The 21,101-nt window shown below is 47.7% G+C and overlaps 1 protein-coding gene and 1 long non-coding RNA gene across 4 annotated transcripts in view; one reads left to right on the top strand and one right to left on the bottom strand.

The window, feature by feature from the left end:
* Positions 1-276: 276 nt before the first annotated feature.
* LOC126060927 (uncharacterized) lies at positions 277-11,057 on the bottom strand. 3 transcript variants are annotated; one of them, XR_007513688.1, is made up of 4 exons: positions 2,390-2,599; positions 2,116-2,275; positions 1,347-1,415; positions 277-1,228 (listed from the first exon to the last, which is right to left on the bottom strand). It is a non-coding gene; the product is annotated as an uncharacterized LOC126060927 (long non-coding RNA). The 3 variants fall into 3 exon arrangements; XR_007513687.1 differs by lacking the exons at positions 2,116-2,275; positions 2,390-2,599 and adding exons at positions 9,548-9,677; positions 10,742-11,057 and having other exon boundaries at positions 277-1,415; XR_007513686.1 differs by having other exon boundaries at positions 277-1,415.
* Positions 11,058-14,339: 3,282 nt separating this feature from the next.
* The window catches only part of BUB1 (BUB1 mitotic checkpoint serine/threonine kinase), a 64,349-nt gene continuing 57,587 nt past the window's right edge, over positions 14,340-21,101 (top strand). Inside the window, exon 1 of the mRNA XM_049857187.1 lies at positions 14,340-14,450. Coding sequence (XP_049713144.1) covers positions 14,425-14,450 — 26 coding nt within the window. The 5' untranslated portion in view covers positions 14,340-14,424. The remainder of the gene's footprint in view (positions 14,451-21,101) is intronic.

Below are 21,101 nucleotides of genomic sequence, written 5' to 3'. Positions count from 1 at the left end.
GGGAGTGGGAAATGAGTTAAACAATGTTAATTCCTTTTCTCTCTCCAACTCTATTTACTTATTCTTTTTAAAATACACAAGGAAGTGTGTTAACTGTTCACTTCCAAAGACTGTTCTGCTGGGCAATGACCTGCCGGCTCAGTGAAAAGATGTGCAGTCGCTAGGGCAGTGGACCCATCTCTGTTAGTCCCCTATTGCTGCTGTAAGAAATTACGGAGTCGCTAAAGATAAAAAAAATAATAAAGTTAAAAAAATTACAGAGTCACTTAAGGTAGTAGATATTTATTCTCTTACAGTTCTGGAGGTCAGAAGTCCAAGTGGGGTCTTGTGGGGCCAACATCAAGGTTTGGCAGTGCTTGCTTCTCCCTGGAGGCTCCAGGCAGAATCCATTTCCTTGTCTTTTCCCTGTTTCTAGAGGCCGCCTGCACCCCCTGGCTCCGGCACCTTACTCCTCTTCCATTGCCCTGTCTCCTTCTGACTTTGACCTTCTTGCCTCCCTCTTTTAAGGACCCTTGTGGTTACACTGGGCCCACCTAGATAATCTCCCTCAAGACCCTTCACTTAGTCACATCAGCCAAGTCGCTTTGCCATGTAAAATAGCATATTCACAGGTTCTGAGATGAGGCATCTTTGAGGGGCCATTATTCTGTCCACACCATCTGTGCTGCTTCAAGTAACATCACGTAACAGGGAGCCTGGGGGTCGGAGAGTCCCCAGGCTAATTTGGTGGCTCTGCCCTATGACTCCAGGTCCTTTCCATCTTTCTGCTCCACCATTCTTCCTCAGCACCTTATTCTTCTCCTTTTTTTTTTCTTTTAACTTGTCTCCTCCTCGTCATGAGTGCTGCTCTTCAAGCACCACCAGTGCTGACCAGAAGGGGGACATTTTCTTTGGTGTCAGTCTGGATAGGACTGTCATAACAAACAACCCCAAAAGATTCCAGATATGCCGTGGTAACAAACAGCCCCCCCAAATCCTAGTCTCTTATCAGGACAACAGTTTCTCACTCACACTGCCTGGGGGTTTGGCTTCATGTCTCCACACTCCAGGACCCGGCTGACAGAGCAGCCACCATTGTGAGGCAGCACAGGGTCTTCAAGCTTCCAGCTGGAAGGGACACGTGTAGCGTCCACTCACATTCCATCAGCCAAAGCAGTTCACTGATAACTCTGTAGAAGAGGGGACGTGCCATCCTGGTCAAGCCCGGAAGGCTGACATCCAGGTGAATCTGTGAATGTCAATAATGACTGCTAAATCTGTCACTATGGTCACCAAATATTTGTCTCATTCTATTCCCACAAGCAGAGTGCACTCTCCGTGCCCCAGGAAGGCGGTCAAAGTCTTACACAGTCACAGCTTCAAGTCCAGGGCCTCTGTGTGATGCGTCAGGCCAGGCTTCCTCTCAGTCCAGAGACCTAGAAACAGTAGGTTATTAAGTCACCTTCCATGAATACAGAGCTTCAGTGAGAAACAAGCCTTTATTGTCATAAGTCACTAGGATTTGGGAGGCTGTTTGTTACCCAAGCATACCCTAGCCTGTCCTGGAATATACTGGAAGAACGTTGCTGTGGAAATAAAAAACTAAAATATGTGCACGGCCTTAGGGCCTAGGAGGGGCAGTGAGGACACTGTTAACCAAAGCTGGACAGAAGGCTGTCCGCATAACGGTGCTGCAAACACCTGGCAAAACTGTCACACACAGCACACCTGGTGAGCTCAGCACTCCGGGAGGAGATCCTGAAAACACAGTGTCAGCACTGCCTGTTGGTTACCATTGGCTGTGTTGGACAAGGTCTTGTAAGAAAGAGATGAGCTTAGAAAAGAACCAACCCATTTGCAAGCAGGGATGAAAGGGATAAATTCGGGGACTTTTCGGGTTGGAAGAGGCAACTGCTTCCCAGACCCTATCAGTAAATGACAAAATTGAAATGTTTTGATCAACAAAAACCAGTTAAAACTCAGTTTTTTGGCAAGGAATCAAATCAAAGTCCTGACTTGCACCCCTGTTAAAACCCTGTGGATGGATTTTGGAGGGTGCCTAGCAAGCCACCCCTCACTCCAGGGTCCAGTCAGGCAGAGCATGCCCCCTCTGGAGCACCACTGGAGGAAACTGACCTGCCCAAGGGCACACAGCTCTCCCACTGCTGAGGATCCAAGTCTCCCGAGCCCGCTGTCCAGGGATCACACTGCTTCCTGCCATGCCCTGCGGCACGCTGCACAGATGGCACTGACCTGGGGCCTGTGCGAACTTTATGGGCACTGCTTCTATGAAGGCCTAGGGTACAGACATTACAATCCAGGACTCAAGGTTCTGTGGTGAGGCACAGGTCGTTCTCAGGGGCATTTCAGCGTATTTTATAGAAATCATGAGACCGGTAAACTGTCAGACCTGGAGCACCCTGGGCGCTCATCCAGCCAGCCTCTTCTTCCCCCAGATGAGGACGTCAGAAGGCACAGTTTTGTAGAAATTGTGGGACTGTAAACTGTCAGACCTGGGAGCACCCTGCACACTCATCCAGCCAGCCTCTTCTCTTCCCCCAGATGGGGATGCCAGAAGGCACAGCACTGGCCATGGCCTCTAGCAGGGTGTTCTGACAGCCATGCTAGGGTTTGAAGAAGGAAAAATGGGGTGATTTTTGGAACTAATTAATAGTGCCCTCCATGCATCCCAGTACTCCCTAGCTTGAGGACTTTGGGAGCCCCAGTAACGGTAATAACTAAGATTTACCTGGCTCTTGCCTCACCTGTCCACGCAGAGCCTTAGCTTCCTGATATGCTCCTCACCCATGTTTCCAGGAGCTCTGAGGGGTTTCTCCCATTTGGCCAGGAACGTCCTCCCCCACTGCACACTGCATGACCCCCCATGGAGCCCTGGGGTGGGACCAAAAGGGAGCCAGGAAACACTGCTTTCCTTTGTTGTCACTTTGTAAACACGGCCCTCAAGCAAAGATTTTAATGGGAAAACTGGCAGCTTTAGCCCAGAAGCAAGACATACCCCAGAATAGGGAAGAAACAGATTCCAAAATCAGCCAGCGCTGTCAAGGCTTCACTAGAGGTTCACCCATCACATGCCTACCTTCTTTCTGTCTTGGGGATAAAGTTTTCCTGCAAATGGGCTTCAGTGGGATCACTTCAGCCCTACCAGATACAGGTGGCACAAACAAGGACACACTCATGCATCTTGTCCCCAGGTGGCAAGCTTGAATCAGGGCTTCCAGGCTGACTAACATGGATTCCAAGTCTTCCAAACACTGCAACTGTGAACTGGTAGCGGGGTGCTTTCCCTGCATCTCAGAGCAAGACCAGTCAGTTCTGAAGCCAACTGTTACCCACTGCTCTCCTCCAGGAAACAAATCAATGCCCAAGGCAAGGCTTCACAAAGTGAGGTCCATGGACCACCCTGCATCACAGTGAGGATTACTCTGTGTGTACTGTGCAGAAGGGAGGTCCATGGACGACCTGTATCACAGTGAGGGTTATTTTGTATGTACTGTGCAGAAGGGAGGTCCATGGACCACCTGCGTCACAGTGGGGGTTACTCTGTGTGTCCTGTGCAGAAGGAAGGTCTGTGGACCACCTGCATCACAGTGAGGATTACTCTGTGTGTACTGTGCAGAAGGGAGGCCCATGGACCTCCTGTGTCACAGTGAGGGTTACCCTGTGTGTACTGTGCAGAAGTGAGGTCCATGGACCACCTGTATCACAGTGAGGGTTATTCTGTGTGTACTGTGCAGTAATCTCCAGGATGTTGGTTTTATGAAAAAAGCAGGTAAAGAACAGTGTGTAAAATTCACCACCCTTTGGGTAGGAGGGAAGAGGGATGTGTGTGTGTGTACACTTACTTACATTTGCAAAAAGAAATGCTGGAAGGATAAACCAGAAGCTAATAAAAATTGTTGCCTGTAGAAGGAGACAGCGAATAGAGATGGAAGGTAAACCTCGCAGAATATACCTTGTTTTATAATTTTTACTTTGGAACTAAGTAAATGTTTTACATAAAAAAAAAATTAAATCTAACAGGAAAATAAAAAACAAACTAAAACAATACAACTCTATTTCTAGTTGGTGACATAATGACAAGAAAAAAATTATTTCACCTAACTTTAAAATACAGATTTGACTGTATAACCCTCTAGGAATATAGCTTTATAAAGACGAAAAGAACTACAGATAAAGTTTATACTGCATTCCGGTAGTCTCAGTAGTAGTAGTGATGTTGGTGGTGCTATTTTCTGTATATTGTAACATAAAGCAAATACATAATTTGGGAAATATTAGAAATCAAGATTTTCAAAATAAGATGAAAGAAGAAATAAATACAAAACCAGAGAAGTTAAGGCAAAATCCATAACCAACTTGCATTAGAAACAGTGTGAATGTATGATTTGTTTTTCACTGACTTGGCGTAGTAGCATAGTGGCTGCTAACCAAAAGGTCAACAGTTTGAATCCATTTGGTACTCCTTGGCAACTCTGTGGGGCAGTTCTTCTCTGTCCTATAGGGTCGCTATGAGTTGGAATTGACTCGATGCAACAGGTAGTGTGTCTTACTTCTGTCCAATGAAAAGGCTAGAAGCAATGCCTACTCATTGGCTATGGGCTCCAAGCACCCAGATTCTCATCTTTACCATTTCCCACTAAAGGAACCAGAGCTCTTTGGACAACTGGCTGATTCCAGAGCTGGAAAGGAGTGTACAAGATGAACCTTGGACATCTTTGTTATGTAAGAAAGCAAGAATGACCTCAAAGATGACTGGGATTTGTCAAAAGACACAGGAAGCCACTTGATAGAACACAGGAGGTCCCACCAGCAAAAAACAGGACAATGTGAGCAATGATAAAAACAACTACAATGGTTTGAAACACGTATTAAAATCCAAGATCTTTATCCTAAAAAGAAATTATTGGTCACTATGGAATTTGCTAGGGCATCAACTCAATATTATAAAATTGATAAATAAGGGGAAAGAACCAAGCATTTATCCTCACTGTCCTGTCCTTAGAGAATTCACATATTTGATGGAGGAAAGCTCTTTATATAACTTCAGTTAATAAGGGTGAAAGAATAATTCAGAAAATCATCAATTTGGCAAACCCTACGGGGCAGTTCTACTCTGTCCTATAGGGTTGCTATGAGTCGGAATTGACTCAACGGCAGTGGTTTTTTTTTTCTTTAATGAGATGATACTGATGCAACAACTTGAAGCAAATAGTGATGAAGGTCAAAGAGTAGAGCTTTCAGTAAGGGTTATGCCTGGACACGAAGACAATGAAAATCCTCACAACTGGACCAATAAACAGCATCAAGGTAAATGAAGAAATTGAAGCTATTAACAAGCGCATTCTACTTAGATCAACAGTCAATGTCCATGGAGGCAGCAGTCAAGAAATCAAATGACATTTTACGTTGGGCAAATCTGGTGCAAAAGACCTCTTTAAAGTTTTAAAAAGTAAAGATATCACTTTGAAAACTAAGGTTCACCTGACCCAAGCCAATGTCACCTCATGGTATCTTCTATCCCCTCATATGCATGCAAAATCTGGACAATGAGTAAGGAAGACCAAAAGAGAATTGACGCATTCAAATTGTGATGTTGGCAAAGAATATTGGTTATCCTGTGGAAGAATACTGAATATACCGTGATGAAGAATACTGAATATACCATGCCAGAAGAGTGAACGAATCTGTCTTGGAAGAAGTATAGCCAGAATGCTCCTTAGAAGCAAGGATGGTGAGATTTCGTCTCACTTACTTTGGACATGTTGTCAAAGAGGAACCAGATCTTGGAAAAGAACATCATGCTTGGTAAAGTAGAGGGTCAGGGAAAACAAGGGAAACCCTCAATGAGGTGGTCCATGTCCATCTTCAGGCACTTCCCTTTGCTGTAGTCCCAGAGGTTCAGCGTGTTATCCAGCGTCGCAGCCAGGAGGTACTTGCTATTTGGAGAGAACTTCATGAAGGACACAGGGGGTTTATCATCATCACAGCTGGGAGGCCTGGCCTTGCTGCCTGGCTCCCAGGTCTCTACTCCCTCCAGCCATTCGCTAATTCAATCAGCGGCTTCAAGCTCTGGCCTGAGGCCATGTCCCAGATCCTACAGGGGAAACCTTATAGGACAGTTCTACTCTGTCCTATAGGGTTGCTATGAGTGGGAATTGACTCAACCGCAATGGGTTTGGCTTTTTTTGGTTTTATAGAGATACTCCCTCTTGGTCCAAACTCCTTTATTTCATGTTTACCTTCTATTTCTGAGGTGTTGTAAGTCATACATGGAAGAGATGCCATATGCAGTAATAGATCCTCTTACCCCACTGACCACAAATCACAGAAGACTCTGCGGATATTATGCTGAAAGATCTCCTTCCCACCAAGCATGAGGCAAGGAAGAGCCAAACGGGGTGAGACGGGGAGGGCCTCATCTTGTCATAGGTGTAACCAACTGCAAGACAGTCATACACTCTGGGCACCGAGGAGGGACATGTTGGAACTAGTCCACAACAAGGAAGATGCCAGGTGCATTCTGCTTCCTGGGCTCGGGCTCGCTCACTCCATTCTAGTCTTTGGTAGCTCACGAGGCCATGCCTGGCCCTGTCGAACTGTGTGCCATGGAACATTCTGGTTAGGGTAGATGGCATAGGGGAGTGGGCACCCCGAGGAACTCCTGCCATTCTGCTCCTAGTGAAAAGAGCCGTGTAGCCTGCCAACAGTGTGATCCAAGCAGTCCATCAGAGTCAGGAGGCTCTGTGGATTGCATGACTAGACTATAAACAGCACACACCTGCTCAGAGTCAAGTTATGAGGATTCAGAGAACTGTGTGTTCTACCGGTAACATAGGAGAAAATCCAGGGAGTGTGGAGGGGGTGAGATTCCATGCCTTTGATTGGGAATGTCTGGACAAGGGCTTACACATGGGGAGAATAAATATATTGGTCTTGCCAGGGTTGGACGGGTGACCAGGAATGCTTTGCAGGGGCTTAATTAGAAGTGGAGTCTACCTAAAATTAGGAGAAGTTATCATGGACGACTGGACCGCTGGGATTAGGTATCACCTGTGTGGGGCTGGCTGCACTGCAATTTTGTAGCAGATGAACATTCTCTTACTGCTGCCAACTTCAGAACAGCAGAGGAAAATTCACTTTTTCTGCTACTTTCATTGCTTAATATTAAGGCCATAGCTTGTTTGTTTTTTGAGGAGGCTATAGTGAAAATTGAGGCCAGAAAAGTTATTTTATCTCCAAATTTTAAAAAATGATTTAATTTCTTAAACCATTTGTCATGGATTGAATTATGCTCCCCCAAAAATGTGTGTATCAGTTTGGCTGGGCCATGATTTCCAGTATTGTGTGGTTGTCCTCCATTTTGTGATCGTAATTTTACATTAAGGAAGATTAGGGTGGATTGTAACACCCTTACCCAGGTCACATTCCCTCCCGATTCAATGTAAAGGGAGTTTCCCTGGGGTGTGGCCTGTACCACCTTTTCTCTCTCAAAAGATAAAAAAGGAAGAGAAGCAAGCAGAGAGTTGAGGACCTCATACCAAGAAAGCAGCACCAGGAGCAGAGTACGTCCTTTGGACCTGAGGTTTTTACGCAGAGAAGCTCCTAGTCCAGGGCAATATTGACGAGAAGGGCCTCCCTCCAGAGCCCACAGAGAGACAAACCCTGGAGCTGACACCCTGAATTTGGACTTGTAACCTACTAGACTGTGAGAGAATAAATTTGTCTTTGTTAAAGGCATCCACTGTGGTATTTATCAATGCAGCTAGGCTTGCCGACCCACAGAGCAAGAGAGCTGAGTGCCTCTGTTCCATTTTGTTGTTGCTACTAGTGTCTTAGAGCCTCCAAAACTCCTTCAATTTCTGGACACCAAGATCTTGTTTTCAACCATGCCCTTAGGCATAAAATTCTCCATGTTTTTTTCCAAATAAAGTCAATTGCCTCGGGCAGAGCTATGGAGTTCTTCATCCTTACAGCCTGTCTCTCTCCCTGGGGAGAACCGCAGTGCCAAGTATCAGAGCTGGAGGTGGGGACAGTGGCCTACTTCAACAGGTGTGACACACACGCTGTACAAGTGGTCACTGGGGGTGTGGCAGCCTTTGTCTTCTTGGCTTGACCATCCCAGCATGGAAGCTTTACCCTAAGAATGAACTGCGCAGAGACGATCAGAACCAGTATTCTTGGGCAGTCATGCCTGGATACAGCCCTTGCCCTGTGAGTGGGAACAAGGTGGAGCAGGGAGCCTTGGCCCTCTGGGCCGCACCTGCAGAGAGGAGCACTTTTGCATCATGAGGCTGGTGAGGCTGAGAGATGTGGACCATCTCTTAGGATGAAACCATAGGCCTAGCCTAGAAACGGGCGGGAGGGAGCCCCCATCTTCTTGGCCATACTCCCCCAGAATAGACCTTTCATAACATGAAGTTTGCAAGAGGGAGGGGTAGGAGCAGGTCATGGCTCAGATGCTACAGGCTCACAAGAAGAGGGTTTGAATTATGGTGTTGGTGAAGAACATTGAACATACCATTGACTGCCAGAAGAACAAACAAACCTGTCTTGGAAGAAGTACAGCCAGAGTGCTTCTTAGAAGCTTTGTCTCCTGTAGTTTAGACATGTTATCAGGAAGGATCCGTCCTTGGAGATGGACAGTCCTTGGACACCCAGTGGGGCAGTTCTGCTCTGTCTGATAGGCTCATTATGAGTCGGAATCAACTCAACGGCAACGGATGTATATATACATATATATAAAGATACTTTTATCTATTGGCTTTCCTAATAATTCAGGGAAATCAATTGGTAGAAATTTTAATATTGAAATTAACATATGAGATAAAGTGTGAAGGAAAAGAGAGTTATAGCTGAGCATTTCGGCAACTAAAGGAGAAGAGGCATACATCGGACATTGCTGGTTCTGCCGCTCCCATCCAGATCAGAGCCCACCTCCCCTCGCACACTCTGGGGTGGGTTTGGGGAGAAAAGTAACAGAACCACTAAGGCAACCGTGTGACCCCAAACCCCCCCAGCATGTTTTCTCCTTTTTCAAAACGGGCAACTGAGAGCTTAACATAACTAAGGCCATGATAAACCTGTAAGGTGTTCTTCCTCTGCCTGCCTCCTTCACATACCTCTGTTAATGACTTTGTTTTCACCAAATGTTAATGACTTTGTTCTTTGTTTTAAACTGATGCAGATAACCTTTTGTTCTGTCCACACTACCTGTGGCATACAACCCCCACAGGAAAGTTGGAGCCCAGGTATCAGATATGTATATCCTTAGCTTAACAAAGAAATGTCTGGCAGGGGACTACAAAGACACTTGTAACCCTTGTAAGATTCTAATGTAAAACTGCTCTTTGGGACTCCATACAGACAGTCTGTGTTGCTGCTCGGTCCCCGGTTCCCCGGTGATGTGTGCATCTCCTTAATAAACTTTCTCTCTCTCTGACTTGGAGTATGTTGCATTGCCTCGACTGCTCCAGGGCACGGACCCTAATCGGGTAACAACAGTAATGCCAAAAATAAAACAGAGGGATAAAAAACAAACAAAAAAAACCTGTTGCCTTTGAGCTGATTCCAACTCAGAGTAGAAGTGCTCCATAGCACTTCCAAGGAACGGCTGGTGGATTCCAACTGCCGACTTCTGGTTAGCAGCCACACTCTTTACCACTGTGCCACCAGGTCCCCTAAATGGGAGGGACAGATGCATGAAACAAGGACAATTATTTACAGACTTTCAGACAGTCCATGCCGATTGCTACAGTCTCAGCAAGGCTTGGGGGAAAGGCAGAAGGCGGATTGGATGATGGAGCTGTCAGAGGCACAAGGTCCCAATCAGCTAATTTCTTAAAAATAAGCAGCCCATTTGCCAGCCCTCTTGTGTTTTCAGCTTATGTTGATTTACATGGATTGCCAGCCTTCTGGGGTTTACAGATTCTCTTCACCAAAGGAGCTGCTGGAGGGTCTTCATTTATCCCTGACAAGTAGAGGCTTAAGAAAGCACGTAAGACCCCTTTTACTAAGCTCCTGAGGTCTCTCCCTCCTACGGCAGTACCTAGTCTTAGGTAGAAGGGCAAAGCAGTGCTCACCCCTCCAACTCAATGCGTCTAAAAGCAAACTATAGCCTTCCTGCTTCAATGGCCTGCGTCTGTCAACTCTCCTAGACCCCAAAATGACCTTTGACTCTTTTCTTTGCACTTCGAAGGCATCATTGTATTCTGAGAACTGTCTCAAGAGACCTGATTTCCTTCTTTACATTCCATTCCCTTTGTCTCCAAACCAGTTTAAAGTCTCATCACGCTTTCTTCCTCCAAGGGCCACCCTTCCCCCTTCCCGGATAAATCCTGAACACCACTAGGTTAATCAGCCTAGCAGGGACACTGAGATGAACAGGGTGTGAGGGAGGATCACTAGAATGTTCTCTCAGAACAAAAACGGTGGCACAAAGGAAAGTCATTGTGTGAGCCAGGAAATGATCCTATGCAAACATCACTTTCTAGTTACCAGGGCAACCCCAGGGTTTTGTTTCTGTTACTCCTGGACATACCCATAGTGAGTGGCACTGGGGCCTTGTAAAAGATGGCGCAGTGGCTAAGCACTCAGCTGCCAACCAAAAGGCTGGCAGTTGGAATCCACCAACCGCTCCTTGAAAACCCTATGGGGCACTTCTACTCTACCCATAGGGTCCCGATGAGTCAGAATTTGCTGGATGGCAACAGGTATAGGTGAAGAGACATCCAGAATACCTTACCCTGTGCCAGAGAAAAGCCTGGAGTCCAGACAGATGGCAGTAGGTAGTGGCAGAAGTGAAGGAGGAAGACGATCTTGGTGGCTTTTAGAAAACAGGGTGGAGCTAAGTGTGACTGTCTTGAGGCCCTTGCGGTCACACTTGTCAAAAGAGGCCCACTAGCCAGTATGATCAAGAACAAACTCCTTCATCTAGCATTTTTGATATCTGACATAAAATATCAGCCTGGTCTTTCCAGAAGAATCTCTACTACTCCTTAACAGGAGTCCTCAGGGTGGTCTCCCTCTATAGCCATTATTTATACCTCGAACACCCTCCCCCAGCTCTTGCCCATCCACACCCATCCTCCCTGCCCATGCCCCCATCTTCCTTCAAAGCCCAGTTCAAGCCCCACCTTCCTATGAAGCTTTATGTCATCTGCTGACAGGCCCCCATACCCTGCCCCTCCTCTGAACTCCCCTAGCGGATGGTCTGAACACTCACTTGGCTCTTGATATACCTATATGCTACCTTTACACAATATTCTGTTTTTTGATTTTCCAGACAAAACCACTTGTTTCTTAAGGACAAAATCTGAGTTAGATAAGTTTGTAATTAGGTGTAAGTCCAGTAGTATCTAATATTCGACCGATACTCAGTTAAAATTTCCTAATTACTGACTGATCCACTAACAGACATGAAACTGGAGTTGATGGGACAAAAGTCTTAATACCTGGGATGGCTACCAGAGCCTTGTAGTCGTCTAAAACCCCCAGAGTGGCCACACTCTGAGTAACAACCCCTCACACCACTGGATACTTGTGCAGATCCAAAATGATCAACAACATGAAATTCTGGACTTGGATTCCAGAAGTCGCTGAATAGATAAATACGTAACTTAAGAGGCCTACAGGAGCCAAAACAGGATCCACACGACCTGTCCCTAAAGGGAAGTGATCACATGAAGAGCGCTTTATATTTCACTTGCATTGTCAACTGGCCCCTGAAACAACCCTGAGAGGTGGAGTGGGAAATTAAGGGCCAAGGGGCAGGAAGACAAAAGAAAGGCTAAGAAGAGGTAGCTCGTTTCCAACTTACTGCTAAGCAGCAAATATCATACATTACACACTCCCTCTCAGACATTTGGACTCCTACAAATCTCTTTGATTTTATGATTCCTCAGAACATGATCTCCAGACCTCCTAGTACCAGAAAAGACATTAAAAGCAGCTTTCCTGCTGGCATTCTGCAATCTACCCAAGCTCTTGGTTTACCAGCTGAATGTCCCCAGTCCTCTCTGCCCTCACTGCTCCAGGGCACCCCCACAGCCTTTGAGATCAGTTAAATCAATGGAGGCCCTTCACATACGGTGTATAGTTAACTAATGGTGTGTTGTTAACAGTGTGTAGTGAACTAATGGTTTAGTTAACTGACGTTGTGTAGTTAAATAACACTGTAGTTAACCAATGGCACGTAGTTAACTGACAGCATGTAGCTAACAGTGTGTACTTAAAGGTGTGTAGATAACTGAGTGTGTAGTTAACTAACCGTGTGTAGTTAACTAATGGCATGTAGTTGACCGACAGGGTGTAGTTAACCGCATGCAGTTAAACAACAGGGTGTAGTTAACAGTGTGTAGTTAACCCACGGGGTGCAGTTAACAGTGTGTAGTTAACCGATGAGATGTAGTTATCAGTGTAGATAATCAGGTGTGCAGTTAACGGCGTGTAGTTAACCGGCGAGGTGTAGTTAACAGTGTAATCAGGTATGTAGTTAATGGTGTGTAGTTCACCAACAGGGTGTACTTAACGGTGTGTAGATGACTGACGGAGTGTAGTTAACACTGTGTAGATAACCTGCCATGTAAGTAACAGTGTGCAGTTAACCGACAGGGTGTAGGTAACGGCTTGTAGTTCACCAAAGGGGTGCAGTTAACTGGGTGTAAACAGTGTGTAGTTGATCAACAGGGTGTAGCTAATGGTGTGATAACTGATGGGGTGTTGGTGACGGTATGTAGCTCACTGATGGCATGTAGTTAAACATGTGTTTGTTCACTGACCGGGTGTAGTTAACATGTGTAGGCAACTGACAGGGGTAGGTAACAGTGTGTAGTTCACCTACTGCATGTAGTTAACTGTGTGTAGTTAATGCTGTGAGTCGGAATCAACTCCACGGCAGCGGGTTTTTGGTTTGGTAGTTAACTAAGGGCAAAGGGCTAAGGTGGCCAGCTCTGGCGCCTCCCCATGCGCCCTCACTCCAGGCCGGGACCACCCAGCTTCTTCAGCGGTGGGGCGGGGGGGGGGAACACCCAGCTTCTTCAGAGGTCAGCGAACCCGCGCACAGCTCTGCCCTGAGGGCACGCCTCGCTGCGCCACAGCACCCTACGCTCTGGGATGACCGGTCCCTAGGTTTCAGCATGTGGGTGCCTTTATCACGGCAGGAAATGGGGAGGCGACTGACTCCTGGTCCGGGCTCCGTTTTCCTCCACAGCCGCAGTTTCCCGGGGCTCTGTGGCCCTAAACCACCAGGGTCTCCACCCTACAAACGGGCTTTTTTCCTTCTTTCCCCGAACAGACGCTGATTCCAGGTCACAGATTTCAGGAGCGGACGGAGCGGCGCGATCTTCAGCAGTAAGTCGCCGAGGCCCTTCTCTGGTACCTGGAGCTCATCACGGAGGGCAGGAAACCGAGTGCCCGGAATCCGCCAGGAGCTAAACGGCTCCCCTCCCCGGAGCGCCCCCCCTGGCTCCCCTCCCCGGAGCGCCCCCCCCCGGCTCCCCGCCCCGGAGCGCCCCCCCCCGCCGGCTCCCCGGCCCCGAGCGCCCCCCCCCGCCGGCTCCCCGCCCCCGAGCGCCCCCCCCGCCGGCTCCCCTCCCCGGAGCGCCCCCCCCGGCTCCCCGGCTCCGAGCGCCCCCCCCCCGCCGGCTCCCCTCCCCGGAGCGCCCCCCCTGGCTCCCCTCCCCGGAGCGCCCCCCCCCGGCTCCCCGCCCCGGAGCGCCCCCCCCGCCGGCTCCCCGGCCCCGAGCGCCCCCCCCGCCGGCTCCCCTCCCCGGAGCGCCCCCCCGGCTCCCCGGCTCCGAGCGCCCCCCCCGCCGGCTCCCCGCCTCGGGGCGCCCCCCCCGCCGGCTCCCCGGCCCCGAGCGCCCCCCCCCCGCCGGCTCCCCGCCCGGAGCGCCCCCCGCACCGGCTCCCCGCCCCGGAGCGCCCCCCCCGCCGGCTCCCCGGCCCCGAGCGCCCCCCCCCGCCGGCTCCCCGGCCCCGAGCGCCCCCCGCCCCGGCTCCCCGGCCCCGAGCGCCCCCCCCGCCGGCTCCCCGCCCCGGAGCGCCCCCCCGCCGGCTCCCCGCCCCGGAGCGCCCCCCCGCCGGCTCCCCGCCCCGGAGCGAACCCCCCGGGCTCCCCACGCCGGAGCCCCCGGAGCACCACTGGACTCCTCGCTGCCGGAAGCCCGCCCCTCCCTGCACCCGCCCGGGGCTTCCGGCTCAGCTGAGAGCTACGGAAGTGGGAGGGGGTGCAACGTTCGCGGGAGGCGGGACTTGGTCTCCCGGCAACGGCCCGGGCCATTGGCCAGCCCCTCTACAGCCGAGCCAATGGCCAGGCACGCCGCAAACGCTCGGCGCCCGGACTGCGGCTGCGCGGGAGGTTTGAATCGGCGGCGGGTGGTGGCGAGCGTCGCTGTCGGGGCTGCGGCTGGCGGGCGACCCCTCGCCATGGATAACGCGGAAAGCGTCTTCCAGTAAGTGTCTGTGGGGCTGGGGGCGGGCGAGGCGGGCGAGGCTGGGCCCGGGCGGGCGAGGCGGAGGGCTGGGGCCGGGCGTCTACGGTCCTGCTCTGGCCCCCCCGGCCTCCGTGTCCCCCCGCCACGCCCCGGGCCGCGGCCGCTCGGCGGGCAAGGGCCCGGGCGTCACCCAGCCGGTCCTCGTCGGCGAGGCCGCGCCCTCCTGCTGCTTCTCCATAGGGACCCCCGAGGCCGCCGGTGCGGAGGGGGAACGTCGACCTGGCGGGTCGGCCCCCGGAGCGCAGAGCCCCCCTCGGCAGAGCCCGCGGCCCGCCCTGCAGCCTGGGCGCCCGGCGCCTTCCGGGAAAAGGCTTCGCTTTCTGCGGCCGCACTTGGTCCCACCCGCCAGGACCTTCTGGGGTGTCCAGGCCTCTGCCGGACGGCCTGGGCGCTTCACGCAGACAGCGCTTCACGCAGACAGCGCTTCACGCAGACAGCGCTTCACGCAGACAGCGCTTCACGCAGACAGCGCTTCACGCAGACAGCGCTTCAGGAGAGCTCAGTCAGCTGCGTGTAACAGAGTAAAGCTGGTGATTTTCGGTGGCTCGGTGGTTGAGTTCCCATGTTCTGCGCGCGAGGCCCAGGTTCGGTTCTGGCCAGTGCACCTCGTGCAGCCGCCCCTGTCGGCGAGGCTTGTGGGTTGTCACGGTGCTGAACAGGTTTCAGCGGAGCTGGAGGCGTAGACAAGGAGGAAAGGCCTGGCAATCTACTGACAGCCAGTGAACACCGGTGGGTCCCAGCGGCCCCGCGCGACCAGTCGTGGGGATGGACCAGAGCCTCGCAGTGCCCACGTCTTGCGTACCGGGGACTTGGTGACAGCTGACAGCAGCAGAGGAGATCTTCCTTTAGGATCCAAAGGCCCAGATCTTTAAGTGCAAGCAAAACAAAATCTATTTGCTTTGAGACTTTTTAGACTTCGGTTTAGACAGTAAACTCTTTTTAGAAGCTTTGTCTCCGTATTTATAGGTGAATCAGGTATTTCTGACCTTAGTTTAACTTTCTAAAGATGCATGTGCTCTAATGAACTAGGCGTTTTAGTATAAACTTACCGTGTATCTAGGCCAGTCAGAGCATGAAGCGTTTACCTTGGTAGGTCTGTTACACCTGTCTGCGGAAAGGTTCTGCTACGAGGCGTGAGAGATTCACAAGTTAGAGATAATTTTTTTTTTTCCAGTTTTTGAAAGTAAGTAATACTTTTACGTCGTTTAAAAATCAAAGATTTAGAAAGGTATTCACTCAGCTTTCCTGTACAGTGTCTTAGTCATCTAGTACTGCTATGGCAAAAATACCACAAGTGGTTGGCTTTAAAAAAGAGAAGTTTATTCTCTCACAGTCCAGTAGGCTAGAAGTCCAAATTCAGGGTGTCACCTCCAGGGGAGGGCTTTCTCTCTCTCTCTCTCTCAGCTCTGGGGGAAGGTCCTTGTCATCAGTCTTCCATTGCTCTGGGAGCATCTCAGGTGCAGGGACCCCAGGTCCAAAGGACGCACTCTGCTCCCAGGGCTTCTTTCTTGATGGTATGAGGTCCCCAACTCTTTGCTAGCTTCTCTTTCCTTTTATCTCTTAGGAGATAAAAGGTGGTGCAGGCCACACTCCAGGGAAACTCCATTTACTTTGGCTCAGGGAGGTGACCTGAGTAAGGGTGGTGTTACAATCCCACCCTAGTCCTCTTAACATAAAATTATAATCACAAAGTAGAGGACAACCACACAATACTGGGAATCATGGCCTAACCATGTTGACACATATTTTTGGGGGGACACAGTTCCATCAATGACAACCAGTCTACTCCCTTACCCTCTCATGTGCAGCCATTTCTTTTAAGTCTTTTTATTCCTCGTTTGTTTTTGGAAATATGAATATAGTATTTTAACATCTCTGCATGTATGTGGAAACCCTGGTGGCGTACTGGGTAAGAGTTCAGCTGCTAACCGAAAGGTCAGCAGTTCAAATCCACCAGGAGCTCCTTGGAAACCCTACGGGGCAGCTCTACTCTATACTATAGAGTCACTACGAGTCGGAATCGACTCAGTGGCAACGTTTTTTTTTTTTTTTTTTTTGGTTTATACATGTATGTGTGTATAATTCCTGCCTTTACCACATAAAATGTAACAACATGTATTTTGCTTTTCTTGCTTAACAGTATCTTTGGACATTTCTATCAGTATATATAGTTCTTTTCTCATTCCTTTTTATAGCTTCATAATATTTCACGTACTATAATTGATCTAAGCAGTCCCTGATTGATGAATGCTTGGGTTGTTGACAGTTGTTTGCTGTTATCCATGGTGCCACAGTGAAAAACCTTTACATATGGCATTTTGCACGTGCATCAATGTGCTCAGGAGTCTCAGAAGTGGGTTTGCTGGACCAAAAGTAAATCCATCTGTAATTGTACCCACCAATTGTAGATATTTCCAATTCCCTTGGCGAGGATTGAGTGCACTTCCACCTGTAAGCAAGGTTTGGGAACACCTGTTCTATTGTTTAACCTACGCACAGTTGTCAGGTTTTAAATTTTTATTTTTGCCAATCTGATGGGTGAGAAATTGTATCTCAGAGAGACGAATTTCTTTTATGAGAGAGGTTGAAGATCTTTTCATGTTAGGGACCCATTTATATCTTTCTGCAAAATGTCTTTCATGCCTTTTGCCCATTTTTAAATTGATTCAGTTGGCCCTTCTTAACTTCTAGAAAATGTTTTTTTCCCAAGTTCATTACTGCTTTTGACTTTGCTTAGTCTTTTGTTGTTGTTGTTGTTTATCATTGAATATACACAGCAAAACATACACCAATTCAACCATTTCTACAGATACAGTTCAGTGGCATTGATTATATTCTTCAAGTTGTACAGCCATTCTTACCCTCCTTTTCTGAGTTGTTCTTCCTCCATTAACAAACTCACCGCCCTCTAAGATTCCTAACTAATCTTTGCAGTTGCTGTTGTCAGTTTGATCCCATATAGTTCTTAAAAGAGCATAATGCTCAAGGCAGACTTTTTTACTAGTTAAGCTAAACTATTGTTCAGTTTTAAGAAGACTTTAGGGGATATTTTTGGTTTAAAGTTTAAAAATTATCATTCTTCTGGTTTCATGGCAAAAGAGGCAATTAGCCACACATTCCATTTCCTGATTCTCATTCTTCCTCTGTTGCTCCAGGGTAATAGAGAACAATTGTACCTTGGATGGCAGCTTACAAGCACTTAAGACCGCAGGCACTACACAGTGGACTAGAAGGTAGAACAGAAGCACCAAACACATTATTAGGCCCGTTGACTGGGATGTCCCTTTAAACTATGACCCTAAACCTCCAAACCAAGGAACCAAATCACATGAGGTTTTTGGTTATACATAAGAAGCCTCAACAGCTACTCTTTTTTGGGGGGGGGTTATTATTGTAAATATATCTGTCTTAGTTATCTGGAAACCCTGGTGATGTAGTGGTTAACAGCTACAGCTGCTAACCAAAAGGTCAGCAGTTCAAATCCACCAGGTGCTCTTTGGAAACTGGGGGGCAGTTCTGCTCTGCCTTATAGGGTCACTATGAGTCAGAATTGACTCGACAGCCATGGGTTTTTGGTTTTTCAGTTATCTAGTGCTGCTATAACAGAAATACCACAAGTGGATGGCGTTAACAAACAAATTTATTTTCTCATTGGTTAGGAGGCTAGAAGTCCGGATTCAGAGCATCGGCTCTCTCTGGCTCTAGGGGAAGGCTTTCTCCCTCTCTCGGCTCTGGAGGAAGGTCCTTGTCTCTTCAGCTTCTGTTCCTAGTTCCTTAGAGATCTCCATGTGTTTTGGCATCTGTCCTACCCTATCTCTCCTCTGCTCACATGTTTAATCTCTCTTATATCTCAAAAGAAATTAACTCAGGATACACCCTACACTAATCCTGCCTTGTTAAGGTAACAAAAACAACCCATTCCCAAATGGATTATAACCACAAACATACCAAATCCTTTGCCAATTCCGACTCATAGCAACCCTTTAGGACAGAGTAGAACTGCCCCATAGAGCTTCCAGGGAGCACCTGGTGGATTTGAAATGCCGACCTTTTGGTTAGCAGCCATAGTACTTAACTGCTACGCCACCAGGGTTTCCACCACAGACATAGAGGTTAGAATTTATAACACATTTTGGGAGGATATAATTCAATCCATAACAATATCTATCATACAACTTTTGCCAGTTCAACTTTTTACAGGTGTACGACTTATTGACAGCAATTCCAGTAATTGGCTGTGCAACCCTGCCACCCTTAATCAATGAAATTTGTCCGTTACCCTTAAACCCCACTGCCATCTTTGGTAACCACTGACGAACTTTGGTCTCTGTACATTTGCCTTTTCTTGTCTTTTTATATAAGTGAGGTCATATAATACTTGTCAACTAGTGATTGACTTATTTCACTCAACATAAAATCTTCAAGCTCCATCCATATTGTAACATGTATCAGGACTTCGTTTATCCTCTGACTGAGTCGTACTCCGTTGTATATATGTACTGCATTTTGTTTATCCATTCACCTGTTGATGGATGTTTAGGTTGTTCCCATCTTTTGGTTATTGTGAAAAGTGCCGCAATGAACATTAACGTACAAGTCTCTGAGTCTCCGCTTCAAGTTTGGGGTCTATATGTAGGAGTAGAATTGCTGAGTCGTATGGTAGTTCTATTTTTAGGTTTTTGAGGAACTGCCACGCGGTTTTCCACAAGGGCTGTATCATTTTGCATTCCTGCCGACAATGGATAAAGGTTCCAATTTCCCCACATCCTCACAAACATCTGTTATTTTCTGTGTTTTGCTTTTTTTTTTTTTTAATTAAATCTTAGCCATCTTAGTGGGGATGTAACAGTATCTCATTGTGGTTTTGCTTTGCCTCTCTCATGGCTAACAACACTGAGCATCTTATGTTTGGTGGCCGTTGGAATGTCCTCTTTGACGAAATGCCTGTTCAAGTCCTTTGCCCATTTTATTATTGGGTTGTCTTTTTGTTGTTAAGCTGTTGAAGTTTTATGTATATTTTGGTTATTAGATTCTTATTGGATATATACTGTCTAAAGATATGCTCCCAGTCAGTAGCTTGTCTTTTCACTTTTTTGGTAAAGTCTTTTAATGAACAAGAGTTTTTGGTTTTGGTTTTTGTTTTTTTTTTTATTTTATGGGGTCTTATTTATTTATTTATTTAGTCTTTTGCTGTTTATGCTTTTATTATATATTTTATTTCACTGAATAATCCATTGTTGAAAGTGAAGCCTGACAGTGTTGCCCCTGCTTGTTCTTCTAAGAATTTTATGGTTTTAGTTTGCACATTTGGGTCCGTAATCCATTTTGAATTGTTTTTGTGTATGGGGAGAGGCATGGACCCTGTTTCATTTTTCTGCATGTGGAAATCCAGTTTTCCCAGCACCATTTATTGAAGAGACTTTTCTTACCCATAGAATGGTACCCTTGTCAAAAATCAGTTGACCGTAGATGTGTGGGTTTATTTCTGAACTGTCAGCTCTATTCCATTGGTCTGTGTGTCTATTGTTATACCAGTACCAGGCTGTTTTGATTACTGTAGCTGTATAGTATGTTTTAAGATCAGGAAGTGTGAGCTAGTGGGGTTTTTGGTTTTTATTGACATGTGGAAGCTTTTTATTCATATGCAATTGACTTTATCAAGCTTTTCTTTTGTAGCTTCTGGATTCTGAGTCTTAAGAAACATTGATTTCATTTTTATACAGAGATGATAGCTCAGAAGCAAGTATTGGTCTTAAATCCTTTTTTCATAAAACCTGGTAATTTCTCAGATGAAACGCCTGGGAATCTTCTTTAACTTGATTCCCAGCCTCAAAGATGACACTACGAACTGCACTATAAAAGGGGCAAGGTGGGCAAACCCCACTTTTATCACTGTGTAGGAAGGATCAGTATGAATCCAGTTCCTACCGGGAAATAGATCCAGACTTAGCTTCCCACACTTCCACTCCTCATTTCCCACCACTTCCCTGACAGAAACTCCCTCTGAGACCCTAACCACCGAGAATTAGATCAGACCTCATCTCCAGCTACCCTGAGCCAGGTCAAAACATTGCTGGCCACCTGAGGCCAGGTCATCAGGGAACAGCCACGGGTTTAGGAGTCTGTGTAACTCTCTGCGTTTCAGACCAACTAGCCTCTCTCTCTCACACACGCACACGCACTTGCACTCACTCATCCCCTGAGATTAGGTCCCAAGCTAGAAGGACTCTATCCTTTATCAGCTGGTCGTGCAGACTTTCTCTATCACCCCACTGCCCAGAGATGGGTCTACACAAATCCAGCCCCTGCTGGCCCATTGCCCCTGTGGGTTCTTTACAAAATTTACAAAGATTATTAATTACACTTTGGTTAAGCGTTCAGCTGCTAACCGTAGGTCAGTGGTTCAAACCCACCAGCCACCCATGGAAGAAAGATATGGCAATCTGCTTCTGTAAAGATTACAGCCCTGGAAGCTCTGTGGGGCAGTCCTACTCTGTCAGGAACCAGATACAAAAGGCCAAATTTAGTTTTTTCTCCCACACTCACACACAGTATACAATCCCATCAGTAAGTCCTCCCAGACCTCCTCCTAAACATACCCGGTTAGAA

The sequence above is a fragment of the Elephas maximus genome, chromosome 17, assembly GCF_024166365.1.
Source record: "Elephas maximus indicus isolate mEleMax1 chromosome 17, mEleMax1 primary haplotype, whole genome shotgun sequence".
Classification (NCBI taxonomy): domain Eukaryota; kingdom Metazoa; phylum Chordata; class Mammalia; order Proboscidea; family Elephantidae; genus Elephas; species Elephas maximus.
Note: the sequence above shows the minus strand (reverse complement) of the source record. Positions and strands in the feature narration are given on the sequence as shown.